Consider the following 26,493-nt stretch of genomic DNA (forward strand, 5'->3'; position numbering starts at 1 on the left):
GCAGAGCCCCATCTGTCTGACTCAGAGCCTGGATGCCTGTCCCCCGTGGCCAGGGAACCCCCACTCCCTCCCAGGGCAGCTTCCTGTTCTTGGGAGGCTCTAGGTGGGCCTGAGGCACCATGGGCGGGCTCCATGGTTGGAAGAGAAGTTGCAGCCTCCTGCCTTCATCTAGGCTGAGCAGACAGGCCCTGGCACCCAGAATCAGGAGACAGAGGAGCTCGCTTCTGACTCTTCTGGTCAGCTGAAACTGGCAGCTTCCCCCATCGAGCCCAGGCCCAGTCAGCCCTAAAAGGGCTGTGGAGACTTTGGATTCCCACAGGTGGCCCAGGTGGGAGCAGGGATCCCTACCTCACATCCCGAATCCTCGGCTGGGCCCTCTGGGTCTGCGTCCTGGGTTTGCAGTCTCTCGACCCTTGGGCCCCATGCAGCCACACGGGCCTCCTGGGCCTCCTGCAAGGCGGGCTCTCCCTGAATGGGGCTCCCCCTTTTTTCTTCCTTCCTGGGGGAACCGTCCATGACTCCCAGACCAGACCCAGAGCTCCCAGAGCCCCGCTTCTAGGATTCTGCCACACATTTGCACACTGGTGACCACTTACACATGTCTTTCTTTCCATCCCCGCTGAACTGTGAGTTTTTTTGCAGTGTGCCCAGCACTGACACAGCGCCAGGCGCTCGGTAACTATTTACAGGTTGCCTGAAGCTGCTGTCACACTCCTGTCCTTTGCAAAGTTCCAGGTAGTGGAGGCAACCTCCAAGAGGCAATCTGTTACCAGCTGACTCATTACCCCTCCCTCTGATGGAAATCAGAGCTCACGGATTGTCATTTGATTGGACTGTGATGCGCTGAAGCTGAATTCAAGACTGATTTAAAAAAAGACCTGCCAGCTTAATGAATGCTGTCACAGAGGGAGGAGCTGGACCTGACCCCAGGGACCCAGGATGATGCTGTCAATGACGTCGTTCACTCTATCTGGTGCCCAAAGAGGCCTCGGCCCAAGCAACACCGTCCAGTTTACAGAACCAGGTCCAAGCTGCCAGGCCGCTGGGGCAGGCAGGCCTGGCTTGCAGGGGTCTGGACGGCTCAGAGGGAAGCTGGTAAAAACAAGGTAAGCCCAGGTCCCACCTCTGCCCTGTCAGAGGCCAAGGCCACTGCAGAGTCGAGAGCAGCCGGAGGACTACATTTCCCAGAGTCCCCCAAGCCCAGGGATGAGCCATTGGCCGATTTAAATAGCCCAGGCCCGAGGAAGCCAGGCCGCAGCTGTGGACTCCTCACCTCCCGGAGGGTCCGCTGGTGCAGGCCCGGCATTGGAGGGCTCGGTTGGCTGCCCGGCTGGCACTGACGTCCCCTTGGAGCCGGGTGGCAGCGGAGATAAACAACCATGTGCAATTCTCCACCCTATATTTAACAGCTGCGGCGGAGAAGGCAGGGAGGCAGCCACGGTGGCGGCTCTGGGGGCAGCTCTTGTCTTCGGGGAGAAGGCCCTTGGAACCGGGCTGGCGTCGGCCTTTTTGGGGTGAGCGGGGTCACCATGCCAGCTTCCCAGAGCCGGGCCCGCGCCAGGGACCGCAACAACGTCCTCAACCGGGCTGAGTTCCTGTCCCTGAACCAGCCCCCCAAAGGGGGCCCGGAGCCCCGCAGCTCCGGCAGAAAGGCCTCCGGCCCCTCGGCACAGCCCCCACCTGCTGGTGACGGGGCCCGAGAGCGACGCCAGTCACAGCAGCTGCCAGAGGAGGACTGCATGCAGCTGAACCCCTCCTTCAAGGGCATCGCCTTCAACTCCCTGCTGGCCATCGATATCTGTATGTCCAAGCGGCTGGGGGTGTGTGCCGGCCGGGCGGCGTCCTGGGCCAGTGCTCGCTCCATGGTCAAACTCATCGGCATCACGGGCCACGGCATCCCCTGGATCGGAGGCACCATCCTCTGCCTGGTGAAGAGCAGCACACTGGCCGGACAGGAGGTGCTCATGAATCTGCTCCTGGGTGAGTGTGCCTGCCACCCGCCACTCACTGTCAGGCCCCTCGGGAGGGAGACCGGCCTGCCCAGCCCCACCCTGGCCAGGACCTGCACAGCCCTCAGAAACCGGCTGGGATGGTCTAATGAGGTTAGGCAGGAAGGGTGCCCCAGAAACGGGCAGGCTCCAGTGTGGGGAGCGAGGGCCAGGGATGCATAGACGAGGCTCCCCAGCCACGTGCCAAATGAAGGCAGAGGCCAGTGCGGCCCTGTGAGGAGGGCCTGCTTAGCAGAAGGCACCGCTGCCCAGAGGCGGCTTGAGGGGAGGCTGGGCCAGAGGCGGTGGCCTCAAGGGAGATGGTCAGGGCTCTGGTGGGCGTCCTGGAATGGGGTGTCACTGTTTGACTCCTGCCCCATGGCTGGGGTCCTCGCTCCTTGACAGCTCCCAGCTAGGCAGTGCCCGTGAGCTGCCCATGAGCACCTCCCGCCTCGGTTCGGGAACCCAGCAAGCTGCCCAGGCTTCTCCCGCAGGGTCTGGGGATCCAGGGGGTCCAGCTGGTACTGCCACCCACTCACAGCTCCCTGGAGTTCTTCCCTGCTCCTTCCCAGGGGGAGTCACTGGAGAAAGGGTCGGGGGACCAGTTGTTGGTTTGTTTCCAAAGTCTTTGCCACCAGCATCTTGCAGATTAGCACCGCCCTGTGCCAGGTGCCACGTGGGACCCATGTGGGGGCAAGCCATTCCCTCCACCCAGAGGTGACACCCAGCCCCTGTCCAGGCCACCCTTCAGGCACTGCCAGGTCCCCAAGGTGCCCCGGGAACCTCTACTTCCATCCTCCATGCCAGGCCCACATCGATTTCCTTGTCTTTCCCAGTGTGGCCATCATTTGGGGGACATGTGAGGTGGAGGTCTCGGGAGAGGTAAACGTTAACAAGGGGTCTCAGTTCCAAAAGGGCGTTGGGTTGGACCACAGAGAACACGAGTTCCAGAGGAAGTCACAGTAAAAACATGTATCTCCTCACTCTAGTCTCAGTCTGGAGGTTCCATGCTCTGTGGGTGGGACTCAGGGAGGCAGAAACCATCGGATACTTCATGCAGGAGATGGCTGGGTCTGCCACCTTCGAGGTATTCTTGTTCCTTTTGTTTTTTTAGACAGAGTCTCGCGATGTTGCCCAGGCTGTAAGGCTGAAGTGCAGTGGCATGATCTCGGCTCACTACAACCTTCGGCTCACTGCCACCTCTGTTGCCTCCTGGGTTCAAGCAATTCTCCTACCTCAGCCTCCCAAGTAGCTGGGATTACAGGTGCCCACCACCACACCTAGCTAATTTTGTATTTTTAGTAGAGATGGGGTTTCACCATGTTGGCCAGGGGGATTTCACCATGTTGACCAGGCTGGTCTCAAACTCCTGACCTCAGGTGATCCATCCGCCTTGGCCTCTCAAAGTACTGGGATTACAGGCATGAGCCACCGCGCCTGGCCAGTTTTCTTGTTCTTATTACTAAATTGTTTACATTACAATAACTTATGATTTACTCCTGAATAAACAGTCTCACGAGCTTGGTGCCATTATCGTGCCCATTTTACGTATTAGGAAACTGAGGTTCCTATAAATAAAGCAACCTGGTGCAGCCTCGGGCTTGAGATTTGCACCGGCTCCGGCTGATACACAGACCAGGTGCCGTGCTACGGGCATGGGAGGGAGGGACAGAGCAAAGTGGCCGAGGCACTAGGCCAGGCGCTTCCAGGGGCAGACCCTGCTCTCATTATCAACAGTTTCACACGGGGCCACGTGGCTTAAGAAGACTGTTGGGAGTTAGAGAGGTAGGTTGCCTGCTGTCAGAGATGGGGTGGGAAGGCATACGCCCGAGTCTGTCTCTCAACCCTGCTCCCTTGACCCCATCTCCTCCTTCCCATCGTCCTTCCCCATTTGACGAGGGAGGTGATGAAGTTGTCATTGGTTGAGTGCTTACTGCGTTCCAGGGCTTTGCATAAACCATATCATTACTTCGGCTCTTCACCGTAACCCATGGAGCTTGGTGCTGTTATTATTTCCCGTTTAAAGAAGGGGAAACTGAGGCATGGAGTGACGATGGTTCCAAGATCGGGCAGCTAGTCAGTGATGGAGCCAGGAGCAGAACTGGGAGCAACTCTAGCTTTGCTTTGCATTTTCAGAGGAGAGGGAGAGGGAACCAGCTCAGACTATGTGAAGTTTCCAGCGGGGGGAGGATCAGAGAAGAAAGGAGGTGCATCTCAACTTACCCACAGTCAGTGGATTCTCTAGTAAGGGGGTGAGCTCCCCCAGGTAGGAGGTATGCAAGCAAGTTGCCTCTCATCACCAAGTAAAATAGCTCTGCTTTGATTTGGTTTTTTTACAGGAATGTTTGCTTTTAAGAACATTTCCCCTGCCCCAGGTTGAAAAATTTGCAACTGACTTGTTAAGATAAGGCTTCAGGCTCATTCCAGCAACCAGTTGCTATGGGCACAAAGGTGTATGCCCCATAGGATAAAGATGAAGATTTGAGGTGCCTTCCTCCTTGAACAGAAGTGACAGACATTTTTAAAAACTTTAAAAACATCATTTAGTGAGCTTTATTATGTACCAAAGACAATGGCATGAACGGCCTGTATTTTATTTTATTTATTTATTTATTTTTGAGACGGAGTCTCGCTCTGTCGCCCAGGCTGGAGTGCAGTGGCGCATTCTCGGCTCACTGCCAGCTCCACCTCCCGGGTTCACGCCATTCTCCTGCCTCAGCCTCCCGAGTAGCTGGGACTACAGGTGCTCGCCACCTCGCCCGGCTAGTTTTTTGTATTTTTTTTAAGTAGAGACGGGGTTTCACCGTGTTAGCCAGGATGGTCTCGATCTCCTGACCTCGTGATCCGCCCATCTCGGCCTCCCAAAGTGCTGGGATTACAGGCTTGAGCCACCGCGCCCGGCCGGCCTGTATTTTATGATGTAAAAAAGCTGTTGATGACCTTTCAAGGTAAACATTAATGTGCCCATTTTACAGATGAGTAAACTGAGGCTCAGAAAGCTCAAGCAACTTGCCCACCACACAGCTATAAGTGGTAGGTTCAGGAAGTAAATCCAGGGCCCTGTGACTGCAAACCCCTCCACTCCTTGCTGCTCACCATGGGGCTGTAGATCGGTCATATCACCCATGTTCACTGCACTCCTGGAGCGTGTGTGCTTTGAGGAGAGGAATGGTCTGGGAGGAGGATGACTGACTTCTATCCAGGTATTGAGATCATGGGGACATAGGGCCTGGCACAAGGCGGGCACTCAGCACAGGCCCAGAGCAGGCCGGATGGGTCTGGGGACCCCAAGGTCCTTCCGTGGGGATGCCAGCTCAGCCCTCGGCTTGGTGGGAGTAAACGGCAGCAAACGGCCAAGGCACGCTCTAATCCTGCTGCTCTGGTCTGACCTGCCAGGAGGGACGGTCCCATGGTCCCCTGTCCCAGGAAAGCAGACCACCCACTGAGTGCGGGCTGCGGGTTCCATCTGTCCTTTTGTCTTTGGAGGGCACCCTTCAACCCTGGAGCACAGGCTCTGGGGTCAGACTGGCTTTTGTCCAGGTCTCTGCTCTGACCCCTTACTTGCTGTATGCATCTGCTCAAGTCAGTTCCTGTCTCTGAGTCTCAGTTTCCCTATCTGGGGACTGAGGGGACTGTGGCAGGGATCTGAAGGGAGCTGGTAAAACATTTGGCACGGTGGGTGCCATGCCACACATGTCCCACCGATGGCTGACATCACTGCAGTACTGAAGGGGGAGGGAGCCCTGCCTAACCCTGCCCACGCTCTGGCCCCATGGCACTGAGCCAACTCCTGGGGCGGTCTCTGGGCTGGAAGCAAGACCTCTGAGCTTGTGGTTGGGATCTGGGTTCCACTTGGCTCTGAAGAGGCAGACTTGGGAGCTTGGAAAATGGGAGCTGCAGCTACAAGGCCTAGGAAGGGTCCTGCTGGGCCCAGGGAAGTTCTCTGCATGCTCCTGCATGGTAGGCAGTCCCATGCCCTCCCTGCTTGCCCCTCCCCTAGTGCACACTGTCAAGACTCCAGAAAGCTCAGAGCCAGAAGGGGTCTAAGCAACAGGCAAAAGCTTGGACTCCAGAGGCAGCAGGACCTGGGTGCAAATCCCAGCCCTGCTGTGGGAACTTAGGCAATGACTTTGTCTCTCTGAGCCTCAGTTTCTTCATCTGTCAAATGGGTTGTTGGGAAATCTCCCTGATGAATCTCACATAAAGTGCTTGGCACGGCCGGGCGCGGTGGCTCACGCCTGTAATCCCAGCACTTTGGGAGGCCGAGGCGGGCGGATCATGAGGTCAGGAGATCGAGACCATCCTGGCTAACACGGTGAAACCCCGTCTCTACTAAAAATGCAAAAAATTAGCCGGGCGAGGTGGTGGGCGCCTGTAGTCCCGGCTACCCGGGAGGCTGAGGCAGGAGAATGGCGTGAACCCGGGAGGCGGAGCTTGCAGTGAGCCGAGAATGCGCCACTGCACTCCAGCCTGGGCGACTGAGCCAGACTCCGTCTCAAAAAAATAAAAAAATAAAAAAATAAAGTGCTTGGCACTTACTGATGTTGGTTAACGCTTAAGTAGCAATGATTATCATCATCATTATCACCGTCATCATTGTCAGAACTCCAGGACCAGCCTCCTGCCAGGTACCTTCCAAGCTCTAGATGCCTTGAGACCACCCTGTCCCCTTCCTTCTCCCTCCCGCGCAGCACCCAGCTTGATGATCCGAAGGGAGCCAGGTGACAGGTGACAGGTGACCAGGCCCATCCTGGTTCACTAAGCCCATCCTTGTTTCCTCATGGGCCTGTCCTGTGGTGGGAAATGCCTACGGTCTTGTTCCCTGATCTGTGTCCTTTATGAAAGTATCTTTTTGTTTGTTTTTGAGACAGGGTCTCTCTCTCTGTCGCCCAGGCTGGAGTGCAGTGGCAAGATCTTGGCTCACTGCAACCTCCGCCTCCTGGGTTCAAGCCATTCTCCAACATGGTTTTGCCATGTTGGCCAGGCTGGTCTTGAACTCCTGACCTCAGGTGATCCACCCACCTCGGCCTCCCAAAGTGCTGGGATTACAGGCGTGAGGTGATCCACCCACCTTGGCCTCACAAAGTGCTCAAGATTACAGGCTTGAGCCACTACGCTGGCCTATAAAAGTATGTTTTTCTTTTTTTTTTTTTCTTTGAGACGGGGTCTCGCTCTGTCCCCAGGCTGGAGTGCAGTGGTGCGATCTTGGCTCACTGGCATGAACCCGGGAGGCGGAGCTTGCAGTGAGCCTCGATCATGCCACTGCACTCCAGCCTGGGTGACAGAGTGAGACTCTGTCTCAAAAAAAAGTATCTTTACTGAGATTTTCCTGAATGTGAAACTACTTTTTTTTGTTTTGTTTTGAGATGAAGTCTCGCTCTGTCACCCAGGCTGGAGTGCGGTGCTGTGATCTCGGCTCACAGCAACCTCTTCCTCCCTGGTTCAAGTGATTCTCCTGCCTCAGCCTCCCGAGTAGCTGGGATTACAGGCACCCACCACCACGCCTGGCTAATTTTTGTATTTCTAGTAGAGATGGGGGTTTCACCATGTTGGCCAGGCTGGTCTTGAACTACTGACCTCGTGATCCGCCTGCATCTGCTTCCCAAAGTACTGGGATTACAGGAGTGATCCGCCACTCCTGGCTATGAAAACTACATTTTTATGTCATTTTTTTTATTGTGGTAAGCTATCCATCACATAAAATTGATCATTATAATCCTTTTAAGTACACAGTTCGGTGGCACTGAGTCCATTCACACTATTCTGCAGCCATCACCACCATCCGTCTCCGAACTCTTTCCATCTTTCATCTTAAAAAACAGAAGCTCTGTCCCCATTAAGCACTGACTCCCCACTCCCCCTCCCCCAGCCCCTGGCAACCTCCATTCTACACTGCGTCTCTGTGGATTCGACTGTTCTAGGGACCTCACGTAAGTGGAATCGTACCGTATTTGTCTTTTGTGACTGGCCGATTTCATTTAGCATGATATCCTCGAGGTCCATCCATGCTGTAGCGGGCACCAGCATTTGCTTCCTGTCTAAGGCTGAACAGTGCTCAGTTACAGGATGGACCACACCTCGTGTATCCATTCGTCCACCCATGGACGCTTCCCTTGCTTCCACCTTTTAGCTGCTCTGAGTAACACTGCCGTGCATACAGAGATATATGCATCTTCTTGAACCCCTGCGTTCAGTTCTTTTGGTTGTATACTCAGAAGCGGGCCTCTGGATCCCAGGGTAATTTTATGTCGACTTGTGTGAGGACCTGTCCTACTGTTGCCCATAGCGGTTGCGTGATTTTACATTCCCCCAGCAATGCCCAAGGGCTCCGATATGTCCACACCTTCGCCAACACTCATTATCTGGTTTTTCAATCAGAGCCTTCCTAATGGGTGTGAAGTGGTATCTCTTGTGGTTTTGGGGGTTTTTTTGGTTTTTTTTTTTTTTTGAGACGGAAGCTCTGTCGCCCAGGCTGGAGCGCAGTGGCCGGATCTTGGCTCACTGCAAGCTCCGCCTCCCGGGTCCACGCCATTCTCCTGCCTCAGCCTCCCGAGTAGCTGGGACTACAGGCGCCCGCCACCTCGCCCGGCTAGTTTTTTTGTATTTTTTTTAGTAGAGACGGGGTTTCACTGTGTTAGCCAGGATGGTCTTGATCTCCTGACCTCGTGATCCGCCCATCTCAGCCTCCCAAAGTGCTGGGATTACAGGCTTGAGCCACCGCGCCCAGCCAGTTTTGGGTATTTTTTGTTTGTTTTTGTTTTTTGTTTTATTTTGGGGGTTTTTGTTTGTTTGATTTTTGAGACAGAGTCTCGCTCTGTCACCAGGCTGGAGTGCAGTGGTGCGATCTCAGTTCACCGCTACCTCCGCCTCCCAGGTTCAAGCAATTCTCCTGCCTCTACCTCCCAAGTAGCTGGGACTACAGGTGCCTGCCATCATGCCTGGCTAATTTTTCGTAGAGATGAGCTTTCACCATGTTGGCCAGGCTGGTCTCAAACTCTTGACCTCAAGTGATCCTCCTGCCTTGGCCTCCCAAAGTGCTGGGATTACAGGCATGAGCCATTGCACCCAGCCCTTTTTGTGGTCTTGCTTTGCATTTCCCTAATCATCAGTGATGTTGGGCGCCTTTTCATTGTACATTCTTTTTTTTTTTTTTTTTTGAGACAGAGTCTTACTCTGTTGCCCAGGCTGGAGTGCAGTGTCACCATCTCGGCTCACTGCAACCTCTGCCTCCTGAGTTCAAGTGATTCTCCTGCCTCAGCCTCCTGTGTAGCTGGGATTACAAGTGCGCACCACCATGCCTAGCTAATTTTTTGTATTTTTAGTAGAGATGAGGTTTCACCATTGTTGGTCAGGCTGGTCTCAAACTCCTGACCTCAGATGATCCGCCCACCTTGGCCTCCCAAAGTGCTGGGATTACAGGCATGAGCCACAGTGCCCAGCCTACACATTCTTTTTGTTTTTGTTTTTGTTTTTGTTTTGTTTTGAGATGGAGTTTCTCTCTGTCGCCCAGGCTGGAGTGCAGTGGCTGGATCTCAGCTCACTGCAAGCTCCGCCTCCCGGGTTTATGCCATTCTCCTGCCTCAGACTCCCAAGTAGCTGGGACTACAGGCGCTCGCCACCTCGCCCGGCTAGGTTTTTGTATTTTTTTTTTTTTAGTAGAGACGGGGTTTCACCGTGTTAGCCAGGATGGTCTCGATCTCCTGACCTCGTGATCCGCCCATCTCGGCCTCCCAAAGTGCTGGGATTACAGGCTTGAGCCACCGTGCCCGGCCTACACATTCTTACAGTAAGAAAAAAATGCAATCATTACAAGGCTATATCAAAAAGAAAGTGAGCCTCTCCCTTAAATCCTCTCCCGGGAAGAGCCTCCGCTGCAGCTTGGGTCAGGTGTCCCTGGATTTTTCCCCGTGCATATGCTAACGTGTAATGTGTTTCTCAGGTTGTGTTTTGCCTGGTTTGGGCTCACTCTTACAGCTGTGGCCCTCCCACCTGGAATCCTGGTCTGGACCCCCCATGTCCCTTGCGCCAAGCATTAGGGGTTCAGATGCTCCAGATAATCTGTTCTGGCAGCTCTCCTATCCTCTGCCCTCTGGCTGTTGCTCTCAGGGACAACTGAGGTGACAGCCACTCCATGAGGCTTGTCTAGCCTGTTCCTAACTGAGGGATATTTAAGCTGATCCCAAATCTTCTCTTCGATACCCTTCTGTGGGAGACCGCACACACTACCTCCTCAGCAGTAGAGGAGTCCCCTCCCCAGCCTCCTTTCTCAGTATCTCAGTGGGGCTCAGTACAACAGTCAGTCCCTCAGGGGGGCCTTTGGCCACCCCCAGGCCAGGTCAACCCTTAATACACTGCCCTGGCAGCCGTCCACACAGCGGGTGCAAGAGAAATGCAATGGTTTGTGGTGCCAGTAGGCAGGGTCTGGCTCAGCATTGCCCACCAGCACAGTTAGTGTTTTTCCTAAGACAGAGTCTCGCTCTGTCACCCAGGCTGGAATGCAGTGGTACAACCTCAGCTCACTGCAACCTCTGCCTCCCAGGTTCAAGTGATTCTCCCGCCTCAGCCTCCTGAGTAGCTGGGATTACAGGCGCCCACCAACACTCCTGGCTAATTTTTGTATTTTTAGTAGAGACGGGGTTTCAGCATGTTGGCCAGGCTGGTCTCGAACTCCTGAGCTCAAGCTATCATCCCGCCACCGCCTCCCAAAGTGCTGGGATTACAGGTGTGAGCCACTGCGCCTGGCCTGTAAAAATAACTTTTTAAAAATGTGCACAAATAATACGTGCTTGGCCGGGCGCGGTGGCTCACGCCTATAATCCCAGCACTTTGGGAGGCCGACGCGGGCGGATCACAAGGTCAGGAGATCGAGGCCATCCTGGCTAACACGGTGAAACCCCGTCTCTACTAAAAATACAAAAAACTAGCCGGGCGCGGTGGCGGGCGCCTGTAGTCCCAGCTACTCAGGAGGCTGAGGCAGGAGAATGGCGTGAACCTGGGAGGCGGAGCTTGCAGTGAGCCGAAATTGCGCCGCTGCACTCCAGCCTGGGGCACAGAGCGAGACTCCGTCTCAAAAAAAAAAAAAAAAAAAAATAATAATAATAATAATAATAATACGTGCTTGTGGCAAGAAAGATTTTAAAGTGCAGAATTGCAAAAAGACGGGAAAAATCACCCCGAAACCTCCTACCCAGCAAGAAGCATTGTTAGCATTTAGAGCAGTACCTTCTAGATTTTTCTCTCTGCATATAAGCACATTTGTTTACACACATATCTTATTTTATGAAGATGGCATCCTACTGGAAATCCTATTTTATAAGCGGCCTTTTCCACTTAACATACCCCACGGCTCTCCGATATAGCAGGTCTATAAATATACATGGACCTTATCATCTACCGTGGCCACAGCATGCTCTGGTGTCTAGATTAGGCCACGGTTTGTCCCGTCTGTCTCTTGAAGGGCGCTGGGTTGTTTCACGTTTTTGGTGTTATAAACAATGCTGCAGTGAACATCCCGGGCCATGAATCATGGCCCACATCCCTAACGATTTCCCAAGGAGATATTCCTGCAAAGGGAAGAGCTGAGTCCAAGGGAGACACTTGGAGGAGACTTCTGATTCCGAAGCCAAATGCCCTTCAGGAAGTTCAGAACGATTTACACACCCCTTAGGCAGCATATGGCTGGCGCCCAGCTTTCCAGAAGCCAGAATGGGGGATGAGAAGCAGGATCGACTTCCCAGCCCAGGAGCACCGGGACCCCTCCTCCCAACCCAGCCAGAGACGTCTGCCCACAAACCCAGCCTTTCACAGCCTGCAGGGCATCCCGGAAGCCCCGTCTTTGCTCTTTGCTTTAGAACAGCTGAGCCCACAGCCTCCACCTCCCACCCCTACCCCACTAGCCCCAACTCCCCAGAGACCCTGCCCTGCTCTAAGCTGGTCCCACAGCATGCGTCCTCAGGGGGAAAGCAGCCCAACGCCACAAAGGGCCACGCTAGGTCACCCCAGCTGCCGTTCTTCCCCCAGTGCACGTAGCTGCCGGCAGACCAGTGACACTCTGATTTTCAGAGGTCTCAGGAGGAGATGATTCCAAATCTTCCGGGATGGCAGCAGCTCTTTTCCAAGAAAGCTCTGGCTCCTGCCTGGCCTCTGGGAGCCTGCGGCTCTCTGGTTCCTTGGCCACCACCAGCCCCGAGGGACCTGGGCTAGGGGAGAAGCGTGGGCCTTGAGGTGGGTTCTTGTTGCCCTCTGAGGGCCAGGAAGCCTCTAGGACAGCAGGGCCTCAGGGACAGCTGTGCTTCCTGCACGGGAGCTTCAGACATTCAGGCCCCAACCCTGTGAAAAGAGCTGAGAGTGGAGCTGGTTGGAATGGAAGAGTGTGAGGGGTGGTGGGGCCAAGCCCTGGTGTCCTCTGACGGGGTCCCGGGGGTGCATTTCCCGAGTGGTTGCTGCACACAAGCATCAGAGCAGGCCCCTTGTCATCCCAGCGTATCCATGGCAGGGAACTCTGAGGGATAGACACACCGAGGTTATGCTGTCCACAAGTGGCCAACCTTGAAGCTGGTCTCGTTCTGCAGCCTGAGTGCGCAGCCACCACCCTGGGTGATCCCAGTGAGTGGAGGCCAGTGGAGGCTAAGGGGCCTCCCTGAGACGTTTCACATAGCAGGTCCCGGGCAGTGCAGCTCCCACCAGTTCCCCGGCTCTTGCCCCTGAGCCTCCTGCTGGGCGGACCTTTCCCCCTACAGGGGTCTCCTAGCCCTCCTTGAGTCAAGAAGGGCATGTAGGTCGGTCAACTGGACAGGGCCATGTGGGCAAAATCAGCCTTGAGTGATGGCGCCATTTGCTTCTATTTCTGGGCACCAGATGACGCGCTGATAGTGTCAGAATCACAGTCACACGGAGGCCTGGCTGCGCGGGAGGAGGGAGAGAGGCCCTGCAGGGGCAGCAGGAGAGGGCAGACTGGGGTGGGAGGCCCAGGGGAGGCCACGGCTCTGTTGGAGAGTCTCCCTGTGGTCTGAGGGTGGCAGGCCACTGCCTCTTCCATTCACAACCCTCCTGGCCAGACGGCTGCAGCATGGTGAGGGCGAAAAGCCACACGCCCCATCACACCTGTGATAGAGTAATGCTCTGTGTCACTACGTGCTTACTGCCCACCGTCCCGCTTGGCCATAGGGGACCCTGCCAGCCTGGTTCACAGTGCCAGGCCTGACACACACCTGAAATACCCAAGAACCGGCGGTGCCCAAAAGCAGGTGGAAAAATGAGTGAACCAGGCACAGGCTGAGTGGGTCAACTCGCTGGACAGCCAGGCTGGCCCCTATGGTCCCTGCAGGGCCCAGGGCAGAAAAGGGGCAGAGCCTCCCTCTCATTATGGCCTGAAGAGAGGGAACCAGCCCAAAATAACCACAGCTTCCCGAAGGCCCAGCTGTGGGGCGTCTTAGTTCATTTTGTGCTGCTGTAACAGAACACCACGCACTGATTTATAAAGAATAGAAGTGTATTTGGCTCATGGTTCTGGAGGCTGGGAAGTCCAAGGTTGAGGGGCCACATCTGGTGAGGGCCTCCTTGCTCCCTGTGTCTTCTGCATCTCATGCAAGGGAGTGCATGCCCGGGAGGGCAGGAGGTGACCACACTCACCCTTTCGTCAGGAACCACCCCCGATACCTGCATTCATCCATTCATGAGGGGAGAGCCCCCATGGCCTATCGCTATTTTATTTTATTTTATTATTTTTTGAGACGGAGTTTCACTCTTATTGCCCAGGCTGGAGTGTAATGACACTATCTCAGCTCACCACAACCTCCGCCTCCTGGGTTCAAGCAATTCTCCCGCCTCAGCCTCTTGAGTAGCTGGAATTACTGGCATGTGCTACCATGCCCGGCTAATTTTGTACTTCTAGTAGAGACAGGGTTTCACCATGTTGGCCAGGCTGGTGGTCTCAAACTCCTGACCTCAGGTGATCCACGCGCCTTAGCCTCCCAAAGTGCTAGGATTACAGGCGTGAGCCACCGCAGCCAGCCTGACCACCTCTCAAAACTGTTGCATTGGGGATTCAGTTTCCAACACACGAACTTCGTGGAACTCGTTCAAGCCATAGATGGAGTTTCCAGATCACGAGACGTGGGCACCCACAGAGGCCTCCCTGGCAGCCAGGGGAGCTCCAGATGACCCCCACAACACACCAGCTTCAGCCACATCTGTTTCATACACCAAGTCTGTATGCTTTCATTGGGAAAAACAATGTTTTGCTGCTAGAAATTTGAAAGGAACCAGGGACAGTGGCTCACACCTGTAATCTCAGCACTTTAGGAGGCTGAGGCAGGAGGATCACTGGAGCTCAGGAGTTCAAGACCAGCTTGGGCAACAAACTGAGACACTGTCTCTACAAAAAAAAATCAAAAAAATTAGCCAGTTGTGGCCTGTGCCTGTGGTCCCAGCTACATGGGAGACTGAGGCAGGAGGATCATTTGAGCCCAAAAGTTCAAGGTCGCAGTGAACCATGTTTGCACCATGGCACTCCAGCCTGGGCAACAGAGGGAGACACTGTCTCAAAAAAAAAAAAAAGGAAGGTTTGGGTCTAGCTTAGTTTTTGGCCTATGGATCCTGACAGCCTATGCAGAGAGCTGGGGCATGTGGGGAGGTTGAGGCAGCCAGCCCTCCTTGCCTTTGGCCACCCCATCGGAGTGAGGTACTGGGCCCAGTGTACCCCCCAGGTGACTTAGTAAAGTCACCCTTTCCTCCTCCCTTTTTCCTTGACCACAGCAGCTGTCCGTGGGGGCCCCTGTGCTCAAAAGGCAGATTTCATTTCATTTCATTTCATTTCATTTTGAGACAGAGTCCCACTCTGTCACCCAGGTTGGAGTGCAGTGGTGCCATCTCAGCTCACTGCAACCTCCATCTCCCAGATTCAAGTGGTTGTCCTGCCTCAGCCTCCCGAGTAGCTGGGACTACAGGTGCCTGCCACCACGTCCAGCTAGTTTTTGTATTTTTAGTAGAGATGGGTTTTCTCCCATGTTGGCCAGTCTGGTCTCGAACTCCTGACCTCAGGAGATCCACCCGCCTCGGCCTCCCAAAGTGCTGGGATTACAGGTGTGAGCCACTGTGCTGGCCTCGAAAGGCAGATTTTGAACCCATCAGCTGCTGAGCCCTGGTTTTCAACCTAAAGACCTGGTCGCCAGTAGGACAGATGGCCCATGCCTCCCAGTGGTTGGTGTCATATTTCAGCCTGCCATGGAGCCCAGTCCCGGTCTACATTAACCACCTCCTACCCCAGAGTCTGGCAGCTCTTTGGGCACCCAGACCCTGTCTGGCCACCAGTCACCAGCCACCACCACCAGGGAGGCCCTGGCCTTGCCTTGCCTGGCCTCTCTTACTTGCCTTGAGGTGGTGGAAGTCTTGGAACCTGGGCCAGCCAATTTTGACCCTGGTGAGACCTTAGGAGAAAAAGCCTTCGCTGATGCTCCTGCTTGGTGCCCCAGCCTCCAGGACCAGAGCCTCCCACGGCTTCCCAGGCCAGGCGGGACCAGGACTTGCGGGCAGTGTAATGGCAGCAGCATGCTGTCAATCACCACACTTCCCCCAGTTCATTGGCTTATTTCCTCCTGGGACCACCCTTGCTATGGGTGAGTAGACCAAGGCTCTGAGAGGGGAAGGAACTTGTTCCTTTTTTTTTTTTTTTTTTTTTTTTTTTTGAGACAGAGTCTCGCCCTGTCGCCCACGCTGGAAGGCAGTGGCGCAATCTTGGCTCACTGCAACCTCTGCCTCCTGGGTTCAAGTGATTCTCCTGCCTCAGCCTCCCAAGTAGCTGGGACTACAGGCACCCGCCACCATGCCCAGCTAAATTTTTTGTATTTTTAGTGGAGACGGGGTTTCACCATGTTGGTCAGCCTGGTCTTGAACTCCTGACCTCAGGCAATCTGTCCACCTCGGCCTCCCCAAGTGCTGGGATTACACGCGTGAGCCGCCGCACCCAGCCAGAATTTGTTCTTAATTAGCAGGGTCAAGCCCCAGGCCAGAAGCACCAGGACCCCTCCTCACAGCCCCAGTCAGTGAGACTTGAACCCCACCTGTGACTCCAGAACCTTCAGATTTAACCCCCTCCCCATGAACTGCCTTCTCTCCCCAGGTGGAGAGAGCCTGTCGCCAGGCCATTTTTGGGGAAGCAGTGGGGCTTGCAGATGAGAAGGGCTCCCTGGGCTGGAGAGGACCAGCTGGCCCCTCTGAGCTGGCTTCCTCAGCTGCTCCACGGGGCGGAGGCATGCCAAGGTCAGCACGGCCACCTCCATCCAGCTCCCACCTGCCCTGGGGACATGGCAGTCCCCAGTCCCTCTCTCCTGCTGGAACTGTGACCTCCCACAGGCTTCAGATGGCACGAAACCCCAGCATGGCCAGCGCACGAGCTGGCCAGCCACACGCCTCCTGGGAAGACCTAGCCCATGGGGACAGCTGCCGTGAAATTGGCAGGCAAGGGTAGAGCAAGGTTTTCTCCAGGCTTTCAGGCCCCACCCTCCTCGGGCCAGGCAGCTCCTCTGTGCACCTGCTCAGCCCCCTCCTGTGCTGGCCAGGCACTTCCAGGGTGCGAGGCTCCCAGCCAGCCCTGTGGCTAACGAGAGGGGCCAGGAGAGGCCACAGTGCAAACCCCAAACAGAGAGATCAGACTACAAGCAGCAACCCTGAAGTGGGTAGGAAAAGGGGAAGCCCTGAAGTTCTAGTCCTCCGGGGAGGACTGTGTGATATGGAACAGTCTAACTGCCTGGCACGGACAGTTAGGTGCGCCACAGTGCCTCGCCCCTGCAGCATGGGGTTCGGGGGTATGTGATGGGGCAAGACTTTCAAAAGCAGGCAGCAGAACAACATATGAAAACCATGTTACAAGCTTTATTAAATCTATGCTCCAAAGGCCAGGTGCGGTGGCTCACGCCTGTAATCCCAGCACTTTGGGAGGCCGAGCTGGGTGAATCACCTGAGGTTAGGAGTTCGAGACGAGCCTGACCAACATGGAGACTCTGTCTCTACTAAGAATAGAAAAATTAGCTGGGCGTAGTGGCACACACTTGTAATCCCAGCTACTCGGGAGGCTGAGGCAGGAGAATCACTTGAACCTGGGAGGCGGAGGTTGCAGTGAGCCGAGATCACGCCATTGCACTCCAGCCTGGGCAACAAGAGTGAAACTCTGTCTTAAAAAAACAAAAACAGGCCGGGCGCGGTGGCTCAAGCCTGTAATCCCAGCACTTTGGGAGGCCGAGACGGGCGGATCATGAGGTTAGGAGATCGAGACCATCCTGGCTAACATGGTGAAACCCCGTCTCCACTAAAAAAAATACAAAAAACTAGCCAGGCGAGGTGGCGGGCGTCTGTAGTCCCAGGTACTTGGGAGGCTGAGGCAAGAGAATGGCGTAAACCCGGGAGGCGGAGCTTGCAGTGAGCTGAGATCCGGCCACTGCACTCCAGCCTGGGCGACAGAGCGAGACCCCGTCTCAAAAAGAAAAAACAAAAACAAACAAAAAAAAACAAAAACAAACAAACAAACAAAACCCTATGCTCTATAGATGGATGGAAGGGTCTGGAAGAATGGCCACCTCTGAGGGGCAGGATTACAGGTGATTTCAACTTTAACTTTTGTTTTCTGTGTTGTAAATGTTCTGCAGTGAACAGTATCTTCTGCGTCTTTTTTTTTTAGATGTTTGTTTCCGTTTTTGCCGAGAGCTGACCATTCTGATAAACACTGAAAAGTTTTCTAGGGAAGCTCCCCGCATCCAGCTGCACTGAACTGTCGCCGAGTCATGACCCCCACCTTTATCCAGCCCTCCTGGTGGGCCAGGCGCTTGGGGGGACCAACTCAATCGTTTGCTGGGACTTCCCTGCTTTAGTACCGTATGTCTTGTGTCCTAGGAAACCCCTCTGTCCCGGCGAAACCTGTCACCCTGCAGTCAGCCTGCAGGCACGGTGCCGGGCCCCCTCTGGGAGGTGGGTGTCCATGAGCTTCGTCTCACAGGTGAGGAAAATTAGGTGGCTTCCCTGAGGTCACGCAGCTGGGAGGCTCCGGGGCTGGAACTCACAGCCGGGTCTCTGGCTGTGACGCCTGTGAGCTCTGCCACCACGCTACACTGCGGGTGTTGTCTTCACTGTCCCCAGAGCAGGGCTTGCAGGGGCTGTGACCTCACTGGGGTCCCCAGGGTCACCTGAGGTGGGGAAGCACAGGGCGCAGGGGCACAGGCTCCCTGCTGACTCTGCATCTGCCCTGGGAGTGCTCTCTGGCCTGCCGATGCCACCCCCACCCCCAGGTCAGAGGGTGTGACCTCCAAGGACCTTTCTTTTTTTTTTTTTGAGACAGAGTCTCGCTCTGTCACCCAGGCTGGAGTGCAGTGGTCGGATCTCAGCTCACTGCAAGCTCCGCCTCCCGGGTTCACGCCATTCTTCTGCCTCAGCCTCCCAAGTAGCTGGGACTACAGGCGCCCGCCACCTCGCCCGGCTAGTTTTTTGTATTTTTTAGTAGAGACGGGGTTTCACCGTGTTAGCCAGGATGGTCTCGATCTCCTGACCTCGTGATCCACCTGTCTCGGCCTCCCAAAGTGCTGGGATTACAGGCTTGAGCCACTGCACCCGGCCACCAAGGGCCTTTCTAATGGTGGGGAGGGTTGACCCAGAACCCCCACATTGGTTGTATGGGTGCCACTCAGATCAGCTGGGTGAAACTGGAGTTCTGGCATGGTGCCTTCCTCTCATGGCACAGAAAGGCAGAGCAACCTCCCAAGGCCGCGCAGCAGGGTGGTGGCAGAGGCATGATGGAGATCCAGGTCTCCCCTGTGTTTCCAAAATAGGGAAAGAAAGGCCAGGCGCAGTGGCTCACGCCTGTAATCCCAGCACTTTTTGGGAGGCAGAGGTGGGCAGATCCCTTGAGGTCAGGAGTTCGAGACCAGCCTGGCCAACACAACGAAACCCCATCTCTATTAAAAATACAAAAATTAGCCAGCCGTGGTGGCAGGTACCTGTTGTCCCCAGCTACTTGGGAGGCTGAGGCAGGAGAATCGCTTGAACCCAGGAGGTGGAGGTTGCAGTGAGCCGAGATCATGCTGCAGCACTCCAGCCTAGGCAATAGAGTGAGACTCTGCCTCAAAAAAATAAAGAAAAAGAAAAGGAAGGAAAGAGCCCACCTCGCTGGTTATGAGCCTCAGGCCAGTAACTCAACTAAGTTTGGAGACCGTGGCTCTGTTTCTAGCCCCGGGGGAAAAAACCTCTGAACAAACAGGCATGGGCCCTGCCTCTATGGAGTGATGACTTCATGCCACAGACGGCGAACCCTCACCTCCCAGCAGATGCCTCAGTGACTGCGCAGGAGGGGAAAACCATGAAACAGGCCAGATGCTGAGACTGAACCCTTCAGGGCCTGAGCTGTCTGGAAGGCAGGGGCAGGTCCCTGAGGTGGTGGGTTGGGAAAGAGTGGGACATTCCAGAAAGCAAGAGCATCAGGTATGAGTGCCCTAAGCTCCAAAGGTTCATGTTGTCCTCTGTAATGTGGGGATGGCACAGTGCAGTTGCTGGGGAAAACAGTGGGGTTCCTCAAAGAGTCACACACAGAGTTACTGTCATTGCCAACCAGCGACTCCACTCCTAGGGATCTACCGAAAGAACTGAAAACAGGCACTCGGCGAACACTTGCACACACCTGCATAGCGGCGTGAGTCACAGCAGCCAAAAGGCGCAAACAACTCGATAGCCATCAACAGATGAATGGATAAACAAATTGTGTCCGGGCACAGTGGCTCACACCTGGAATCCCAGCACTTTGGGAGGCTGAGGTAGGAAGATAGCTTGAAGCCAGGAATTTGAGACCATCTTGGGCAGCAAAATGGGATGCCCATCTGTAAAAAAAAAAAAAAAAAATTTTAAATTAGCTGGGCATGGTGGCACAGTTGTAGTCCTGGTGACTTAGGAGGCTGAGGAGGGAGGAGCTCTTGAGGCCAGGAATTGAAAGTTACAGTGAGTTATGATTGCACCACTACACTCCAGCCTGGGCAACAGAAAGAGGCTCGCTCGCTCTCTCTTTCTTTTTTTTTTTTTTTTTTTTGAGACGGAGTCTCGCTCTGTCGCCCAGGCTGGAGTGCAGTGGCGCGATCTCGGCTCACTACAACCTCCGCCTTCCAGGTTCACGCCATTCTCCTGCCTCAGCCTCCCGTGTAGCTGGGACTGCAGGCGCCTGCCACCTCGCCCGGCTAGTTTTTTGTATTTTTTAGTAGAGACGGGGTTTCACCGTGTTAGCCAGGATGGTCTCAATCTCCTGACCTCGTGATCCGCCCGACTTGGCCTCCCAAAGTGTCTCTCTCTTTTTTCTAAGACAGGGTCTCACTCGGTCACCTTAGCCTCCCAGGTAGCTGGGATGAGAGGCGTGCACCACCACACCAAGCTAATTTTTGTATTTTTTTTTTTGGTAGAGATGGGATTTTGCCATGTTGCCCGTGCTGGTCTCAAACTCCTGGGCTTAAGCAATCCTCCCACCTCAGCCTCCTGAGTAGCTGGAACTACAGGCGTGTGCCATCACACATGTCTAATTTTTGTATTTTTTGTACAGACAGGGTTTTGCCATGTTGCCCAGCCTAGTCTCAGACTCCTGAGCTCGAGTGATATGTTCACCTCAGCCTCCCAAAGTGCTGGCATTACAAGTGTGAGCCACCGTGCCCAGCCAGACACATCCATCTTTAAAAAAAAAAGAGGCTGGGCACAGTGGCTCATGCCTGTAATCCCAGCACTTTGGGAGGCCAAGGCAGGCGGATCACCTGAGGTCATGAGTTCGAGACCAGCCTGGCCAACATGGCAAAACCCCGTCTCTACAAAAAACACAAAAATTAGCCAGGCAAGGCAGCACCCACCTGTAATCCCAGCTGCTCAGGAGGCTGATGCACGAAAATCGCGTGAACCGGGAGGTAGAGGTTGCAGTGAGCTGAGTTCACGCCACTGCACTCTAGGCTGGGCAACAGAACGAGACTCCAGCAAAAGAAAAGAAAAGAAAAGAAAAGAAAAGAAAAGAAAAGAAAAGAAAAGAAAAGAAAAGAAAAGAAAAGAAAAGAAAAGAAAAGAAAAGAAAAGAAAAGAAAAGAAAAGAAAAGAAAAGAAAAGAAAAGAAAAGAGGGAAGGGGAGGGGAGGGGAGGGGAGGGGAGGGAAAAGAAAAGAAAGAAAAGAAAGAGAGAGAGAGAGAGAGAAGGAAGGAAGGAAGGAAGGAAGGAAGGAAGGAAGGAAGGAAGGAAGGAAGGAAGGGAAAAGAAAAGAAAAGAAAGGAAAAGAAAGGAAAGGAAAGGAAGGAAGGAAAGAAAGAAAAAGAAAGAAAGAGAAAAGAAAGAAAGAAAGAAAGAAAGAAAAGAAAAGAAAAAGAAAGAGAGAGAGAAAGAAAGGAGGGAGGGAGGGAGGAAGAAAGAAGGAAGGAAGGAAGGAGAAAGAAGGAAGGAAAGAAAGAACGAAAGAAGGAAAAAAGAAAGAGGAGAGGAACAAATACTGGTCCATCCATAAATGGAATATTATTTGGCCATGAAAAGGAATGAAGTGCTGCCACATGGGTGGACGCTGGAAACGTTACACTAAGGAAAGGAAGGCAGACACAAAAGGTCACATACTGTCTAATTCCATTTACATGAAGTGTCTAGAGGAGGCTAATCCACCGAGACGGAAAGCAGATTGGTGGTTTCCAGGGGCTGGAGAGAAGGGGATGGGGAGTGGCTGCTTTGTGGGTACAGGGCGTTCTTTTGGGATGATGAAATGTCTTGAAATTAGAGAGAGGAGGTGGCTGCCGACACTGGGATGTGTTAAATGCCACTGAACCGTGTACTCTAAAATGGTTCGCTGTACATGATGTAAATTCTGCTTCAACTTTTGAAAAATGGGAATGGGGCTGGGCACAGTGGGTCACGCCTGTAATGGGTGAACATTTTGGGAGGCTGAGGCGGGCGGGTTGCCTGAGGCCAGGAGTTGGAGACCAGCCTGGCCAACATGGAGAAACCCCATCTCTACCAAAAATACAAAAACTTAGCCAAGCATGGTAGTGTGCGCCTGTAATCCCAGCTACTCGGGAGGCTGCAGTATGAGAATTGCTTGAACCCAGGAGGTGGAGGTTGCAGTGAGCCAAGATCGGGTCACTGTAGTCCAGCCTGGGCAATAGAGCAAGACCCTGTATCAAAAAAAAAGAAAAAGAGGCCAGGCGCATTGGCTCATACCTGTAATCCCAGCACATTGGGAGGCCAAGGAGGGTGGATCACCTGAGGTCCGGGGTTTGAGACTAGTCTGTCCAACATGGCAAAACCCCATCTCTACTGAAAGTGCAAAAATTAGCTGGATGTGGTGGCGGGTGCCTGTAATCCCAGCTACTCAGGAGGCCGAGGCAGGAGAATCACTTGAATCCAGGAGGCGGAGGTTCCAGTGAGCCAAGATCACGCCTCTGCACTCCAGCCTGGGTGATGAAGTGAGACTCTGTGTCAAAAAAAAAAAAAAAAAAAAAGGAAAAGGAAAAAGAAAAAAACCAAAGAAATAAAATGCATATTACATCAGGGCATGAGAAAAACAAGGTGAGGGGAGAGAGCGTGGCAGGAGCTTTTATAAACAGCATGGTCAGAGAAGGCTTCTCTGCTAAAGGGAGTGGCTACGGGAAGGCAGGGCGTGCCAGGCAGAGGAGACAGCAAGGGCAATGGCCTGAGGCGGGACCGTGCCTGGGGGTCAGCATGGCTGAGTGACCGGAATGAGGGGCAGGGAGGGGAGATGAGGTGGGGGGAATGTGGGGGGCTGGGGCCTGGGCCTGGCTGGTGGCCCTGATGGCCCGGGGGCCTCTCTCCCCCCAACAGCCCTGCTCCTGGACATCATGACAGTGGCTGGCGTGCAGAAGCTCATCAAGCGGCGTGGCCCGTACGAGACGAGCCCCAGCCTCCTGGACTACCTCACCATGGACGTCTACGCCTTCCCAGCCGGGCACGCCAGCCGCGCCGCCATGGTGTCCAAGTTCTTCCTCAGCCACCTGGTGCTGGCGGTGCCCCTGCGTGTGCTGCTGGTGCTCTGGGCCCTCTGCGTGGGCCTGTCCCGCGTGATGATTGGCCGCCACCACGTCACGGACGTCCTCTCTGGCTTCGTCATCGGCTACCTCCAGTTCCGCCTGGTGGAGCTGGTCTGGATGCCCTCCAGCACCTGCCAGATGCTCATCTCCGCCTGGTGAAGCGCCCGCTGGCCCACGCAAGGCTCTGGGGGCAGGGCTGGCCCTAGAGAAGGGGCAGGGGATGGCAAGGTGGCAGGCGCGGGTTGAACAGAGCCACCAGGAGTTGGAGCGGCCACCCCCACCCCGTCTTCCCCTCCTGGTTGGAAGCCAGTGAACCCAGGCCGCCCCTTCCAGTGACAAGCGTGTTTGGCAGTGCCAGGCCTCTTGCCCCTTTGCTTGGACTCCAAGTCTCCTCTCTAGGCGGCCCGGACCCACCCGTGGGGACAGCCCTATTTAGCTTCTGCTCTGGGTACAGCAAAAACCAGGATGGTAGGAGGGGCCGAGTCTCATCTTTTCATCGTCATGACTGTTGAGTTCTTGGCTGTGCTCATCATGCCGCAGCACGACGCCTGCCAGAGTGCCCCCAACCTACTGCCTGATGCAGGTGCCATTGCCATGAACAGTCATCGACAGCTTAGGGCAGCACTTTCCAGCGGGTGCCCTGCGGGACACCAGCCTGCGAGATGCTTTTGGGGGAAAAGGGTTTTGTGGTTCAATAACTTTGGGAAGTGCTGCACCCTCCGTCCCCAAGTTGGACATTCACAAAGGCCGTTATTGCCGTCAAGGCTCTGACGAGTCCTGTAGAAAAGCTTCTTGCTAAACCTTCTTTAACCCATGTTTTCTAAACTTATTTGACCACAGAACCCTTTTCTTGGGGAACAGCTATTAACACCCAAGGAACCACTGGTTCCTCAATTGCAATTTTGGGAGCTGCTGTCAGAGAGCTAAAGGGCCTGGGGTGTGAGCTGACTCTCCGCTGGGGAGGCCGGGTGCACACACCACAGCCCGAGGGAAGCGCTGGCCACCGCCCGTGGGCATCGATGAGGCTTTGGCCCCCAGGGGCCGGACTCCGTGTGACCTAATAGGTCGTTTCCAAGTCACCTGTTATGGATGTGCATTTCATGTGACAATACAGATGACATGTAAATGGCCCTCTCCCGTGTGGCTTTTTCCTTGTGCAATTCAATAGCTCCGGAAGCATTGGCCTTATTAACATGGAACGGGTGGAAGGGTGGGGTAATTCTTTGGCCCTGGACAGTGCCATGATGCCAGGGATCGGGGGCTCTGGGCACAGCTGGCCTGCTCCTGGATGTTACCAGACTGGCCAGTTCCTTCACCCTGGGGTGGCCGCCTGGTGCTCCCTCAGTCCCCAGGTCCTGTGCTGGCTGCCATCTGGGGCCTGGGCAGGGACTGTTTGAGAAGCCCTCACTGTGATGCTGATGGATCAGAGACCCTCTCTCACTTCAGCCTCAGGCCTTCCCAAAGCCCCCCACCCTGACACCTGGCTAACCTGATCCTCATCCCCCAGGAAGTGGGCAAGTGACCGGCCAAACACAGCCAAGCCTACGAGAGCTGCCACGAGGGATGTGCAGGGCAGTGAGGGCTCAGAGAAAAGGCCCTGGAGCCCAGCCTTGGGGCGTCAGTGCATGGGTCCCAGAAAGGGAAATCTGAGCCCAGATGGAGGGAATGGGTGGAGGGAGCCAGGAAAGAGGGGAAGAATGTTCTAGGCAGAAAGAGGAAAGGGGTGAGGGCCAGGAGGCAAGAGCCCTCGTGTCCTATCACAGGTCGGCAGGAGGCCTGGGGACACCCTGAGCTCCCCTAACCTCACTTTGAGTGTGAGCGCTCGTCTGCAGCTCTCAGCAGCGCTCTGGTGTAAGGTGATCAACATGCCCATTCCATGGATGGGAAAATTGAGGCCCTGAGACTTGCCCAAGGTTGCCCAGCCAGGAGGCAGCACAGTGGGGTGGGAGCCAGTCTGCCTGGCGGTGGCCGGCCAGCCTCAGTGTTCCTTGGCTCTCAGCCACATCCAGCCACTCTCTGCCTCTGTTCCCACAAGGCCTTCTCCCTGTGTTTCATCTGTCTTCCTGTCACTGTCTATGGTCCCCTTCCTATAAGAATAACAGTCATACTGGCTTATGGTCCATCCTACTCTAGTATAACTTCATCTTAACCCACATCTTTTTTTTTTTTTTTTTTTTTGAGATGGAGTTTCGCTCTTGTTGCCCAGGCTAGAGTGCAATGACATGATCTTAGTTCACTGCAACCTCCACCTCCTGGGTTCAAGGGATTCTCTTGCCTCAGCCTCCCAAGTAGCTGGGATTACAGGCATGCGCCACTGTGCCTGGCTAATTTTTTTGTATTTTTAGTAGAGATGGGGTTTCATCATGTTGGCCAGGCTGGTCTTGATCTCCTGACCTCAGGTGATCCTCTCACCTCAGCCTCCTAAAGTGCTGGGATTACAGGAGTGAGCCACTGCGCCCAGCCCCACATCTTAGTCACACCTACAAAGACCCTATTTCCAAAGCAGATCACAGCCATAGACACTGGGAATTAGAGCTTCAGCATCTCTTTCAGGGAGGACCAATTCAGTACGTAACCCACAGGACACTTTTGGGGAGAAACACATCTTCCCCTCGTAGCTGGCCTCACCGGGACAGGGCAGGAACACAGCTGCACTGCCATCCGAGGGTAGGGGTGCCACAAAGGGGCCGGCCTGTCAATGACAATAGGCAGTTGGGTGTCCCAGGTCCAGCCTGCAGGTTTACAGGCCCTGCCCCCGTGCTGCAGAGATTCCACACCCTTGACAGTGGTGGTCTGTTCAGGGCCAATGCCCCTGCAGACAGGATCCAAGACCCTGCCCGCCCTCACAAGGCCCCTGCTTCTGTCTGGAGCCTCCTGCACATCCAGGCCTACTGAGGGCGCCGGGAATCTGCACCTGGTCTTTGCCCTGAGGGAGCTCAGGAGCACTGGGTCCAGCCGGGTCACCACAAAGCAAACCTCCAGTATCTAATCTTGGCCGGGTGTAGTGGCTCACACCTGTAATCACAGCACTTTGGAAGGCCAAGGTGGGCAGATCACTTGAGGTCAGGAGTTCGAGACCAGCCTGGCCAACATGGTGAAGCCCCATCTCTACTAAAATTACAAATAATTAGCCAGGCATGGTGGTACACGCCTGTAGTCCCAGCTACTCGGGAGGCTGAGGCAGGAGAATCACTTGAACCCAAGAGGCAGAGGTTGCAGTGAGCCGAGATTGCACCACTGCACTCCAGCCTGGGTGACAGAGCAACACTCTGTCTTGGGGAAAACAAGGAAATAAACAACAACAAAATAACCCCAGCATCCACTCCTGAACCCTGGCGGGTTAAAGTAGCCCATTCCCACGGTGCTCATGGCGGTGCCTTTCCAAGGTGCTGAGCAGAAGGATAAGGGTGTCTTCTTTCTCCCTTTGCCCCTGCCCTCTGGAATCTGTCATCCACGGCAGATCCAGCTCCAGGTGTGGGCTG

The 26,493-nt window shown here is 54.7% G+C and overlaps 1 protein-coding gene across 2 annotated transcripts; it reads left to right on the forward strand.

Moving 5' to 3' along the window:
* The first annotated feature begins 913 nt into the window (after positions 1-913).
* Positions 914-24,145, forward strand: PLPP7 (phospholipid phosphatase 7 (inactive)). 2 transcript variants are annotated; one of them, XM_073022023.1, is made up of 3 exons: positions 914-1,106; positions 1,410-1,980; positions 3,103-6,323. In XM_073022023.1, exons 2-3 carry the CDS (start codon positions 1,530-1,532, stop codon positions 3,270-3,272), a joined length of 621 nt encoding a protein of 206 aa, XP_072878124.1. In that variant the 5' UTR covers positions 914-1,106; positions 1,410-1,529; the 3' UTR covers positions 3,273-6,323. The 2 variants fall into 2 exon arrangements, with proteins under 2 accessions (XP_072878124.1, XP_008004095.2); XM_008005904.3 differs by lacking the exon at positions 3,103-6,323 and adding an exon at positions 22,806-24,145 and having other exon boundaries at positions 953-1,106.
* Positions 24,146-26,493: the final 2,348 nt, after the last annotated feature.

The sequence above is a fragment of the Chlorocebus sabaeus genome, chromosome 12 (genome assembly GCF_047675955.1).
Source record: "Chlorocebus sabaeus isolate Y175 chromosome 12, mChlSab1.0.hap1, whole genome shotgun sequence".
Taxonomy (NCBI): domain Eukaryota; kingdom Metazoa; phylum Chordata; class Mammalia; order Primates; family Cercopithecidae; genus Chlorocebus; species Chlorocebus sabaeus.

Bases quoted from the DNA above. Each gene is read 5' to 3' on its own strand.
- PLPP7 (XM_008005904.3), top strand. From the start codon at position 1,530: ATGCCAGCTTCCCAGAGCCGGGCCCGCGCCAGGGACCGCAACAACGTC. The intron at 1,981-22,805 runs GTGAGTGTGCCT...TCCCCCCAACAG, and splicing joins GCTCATGAATCTGCTCCTGG to CCCTGCTCCTGGACATCATG.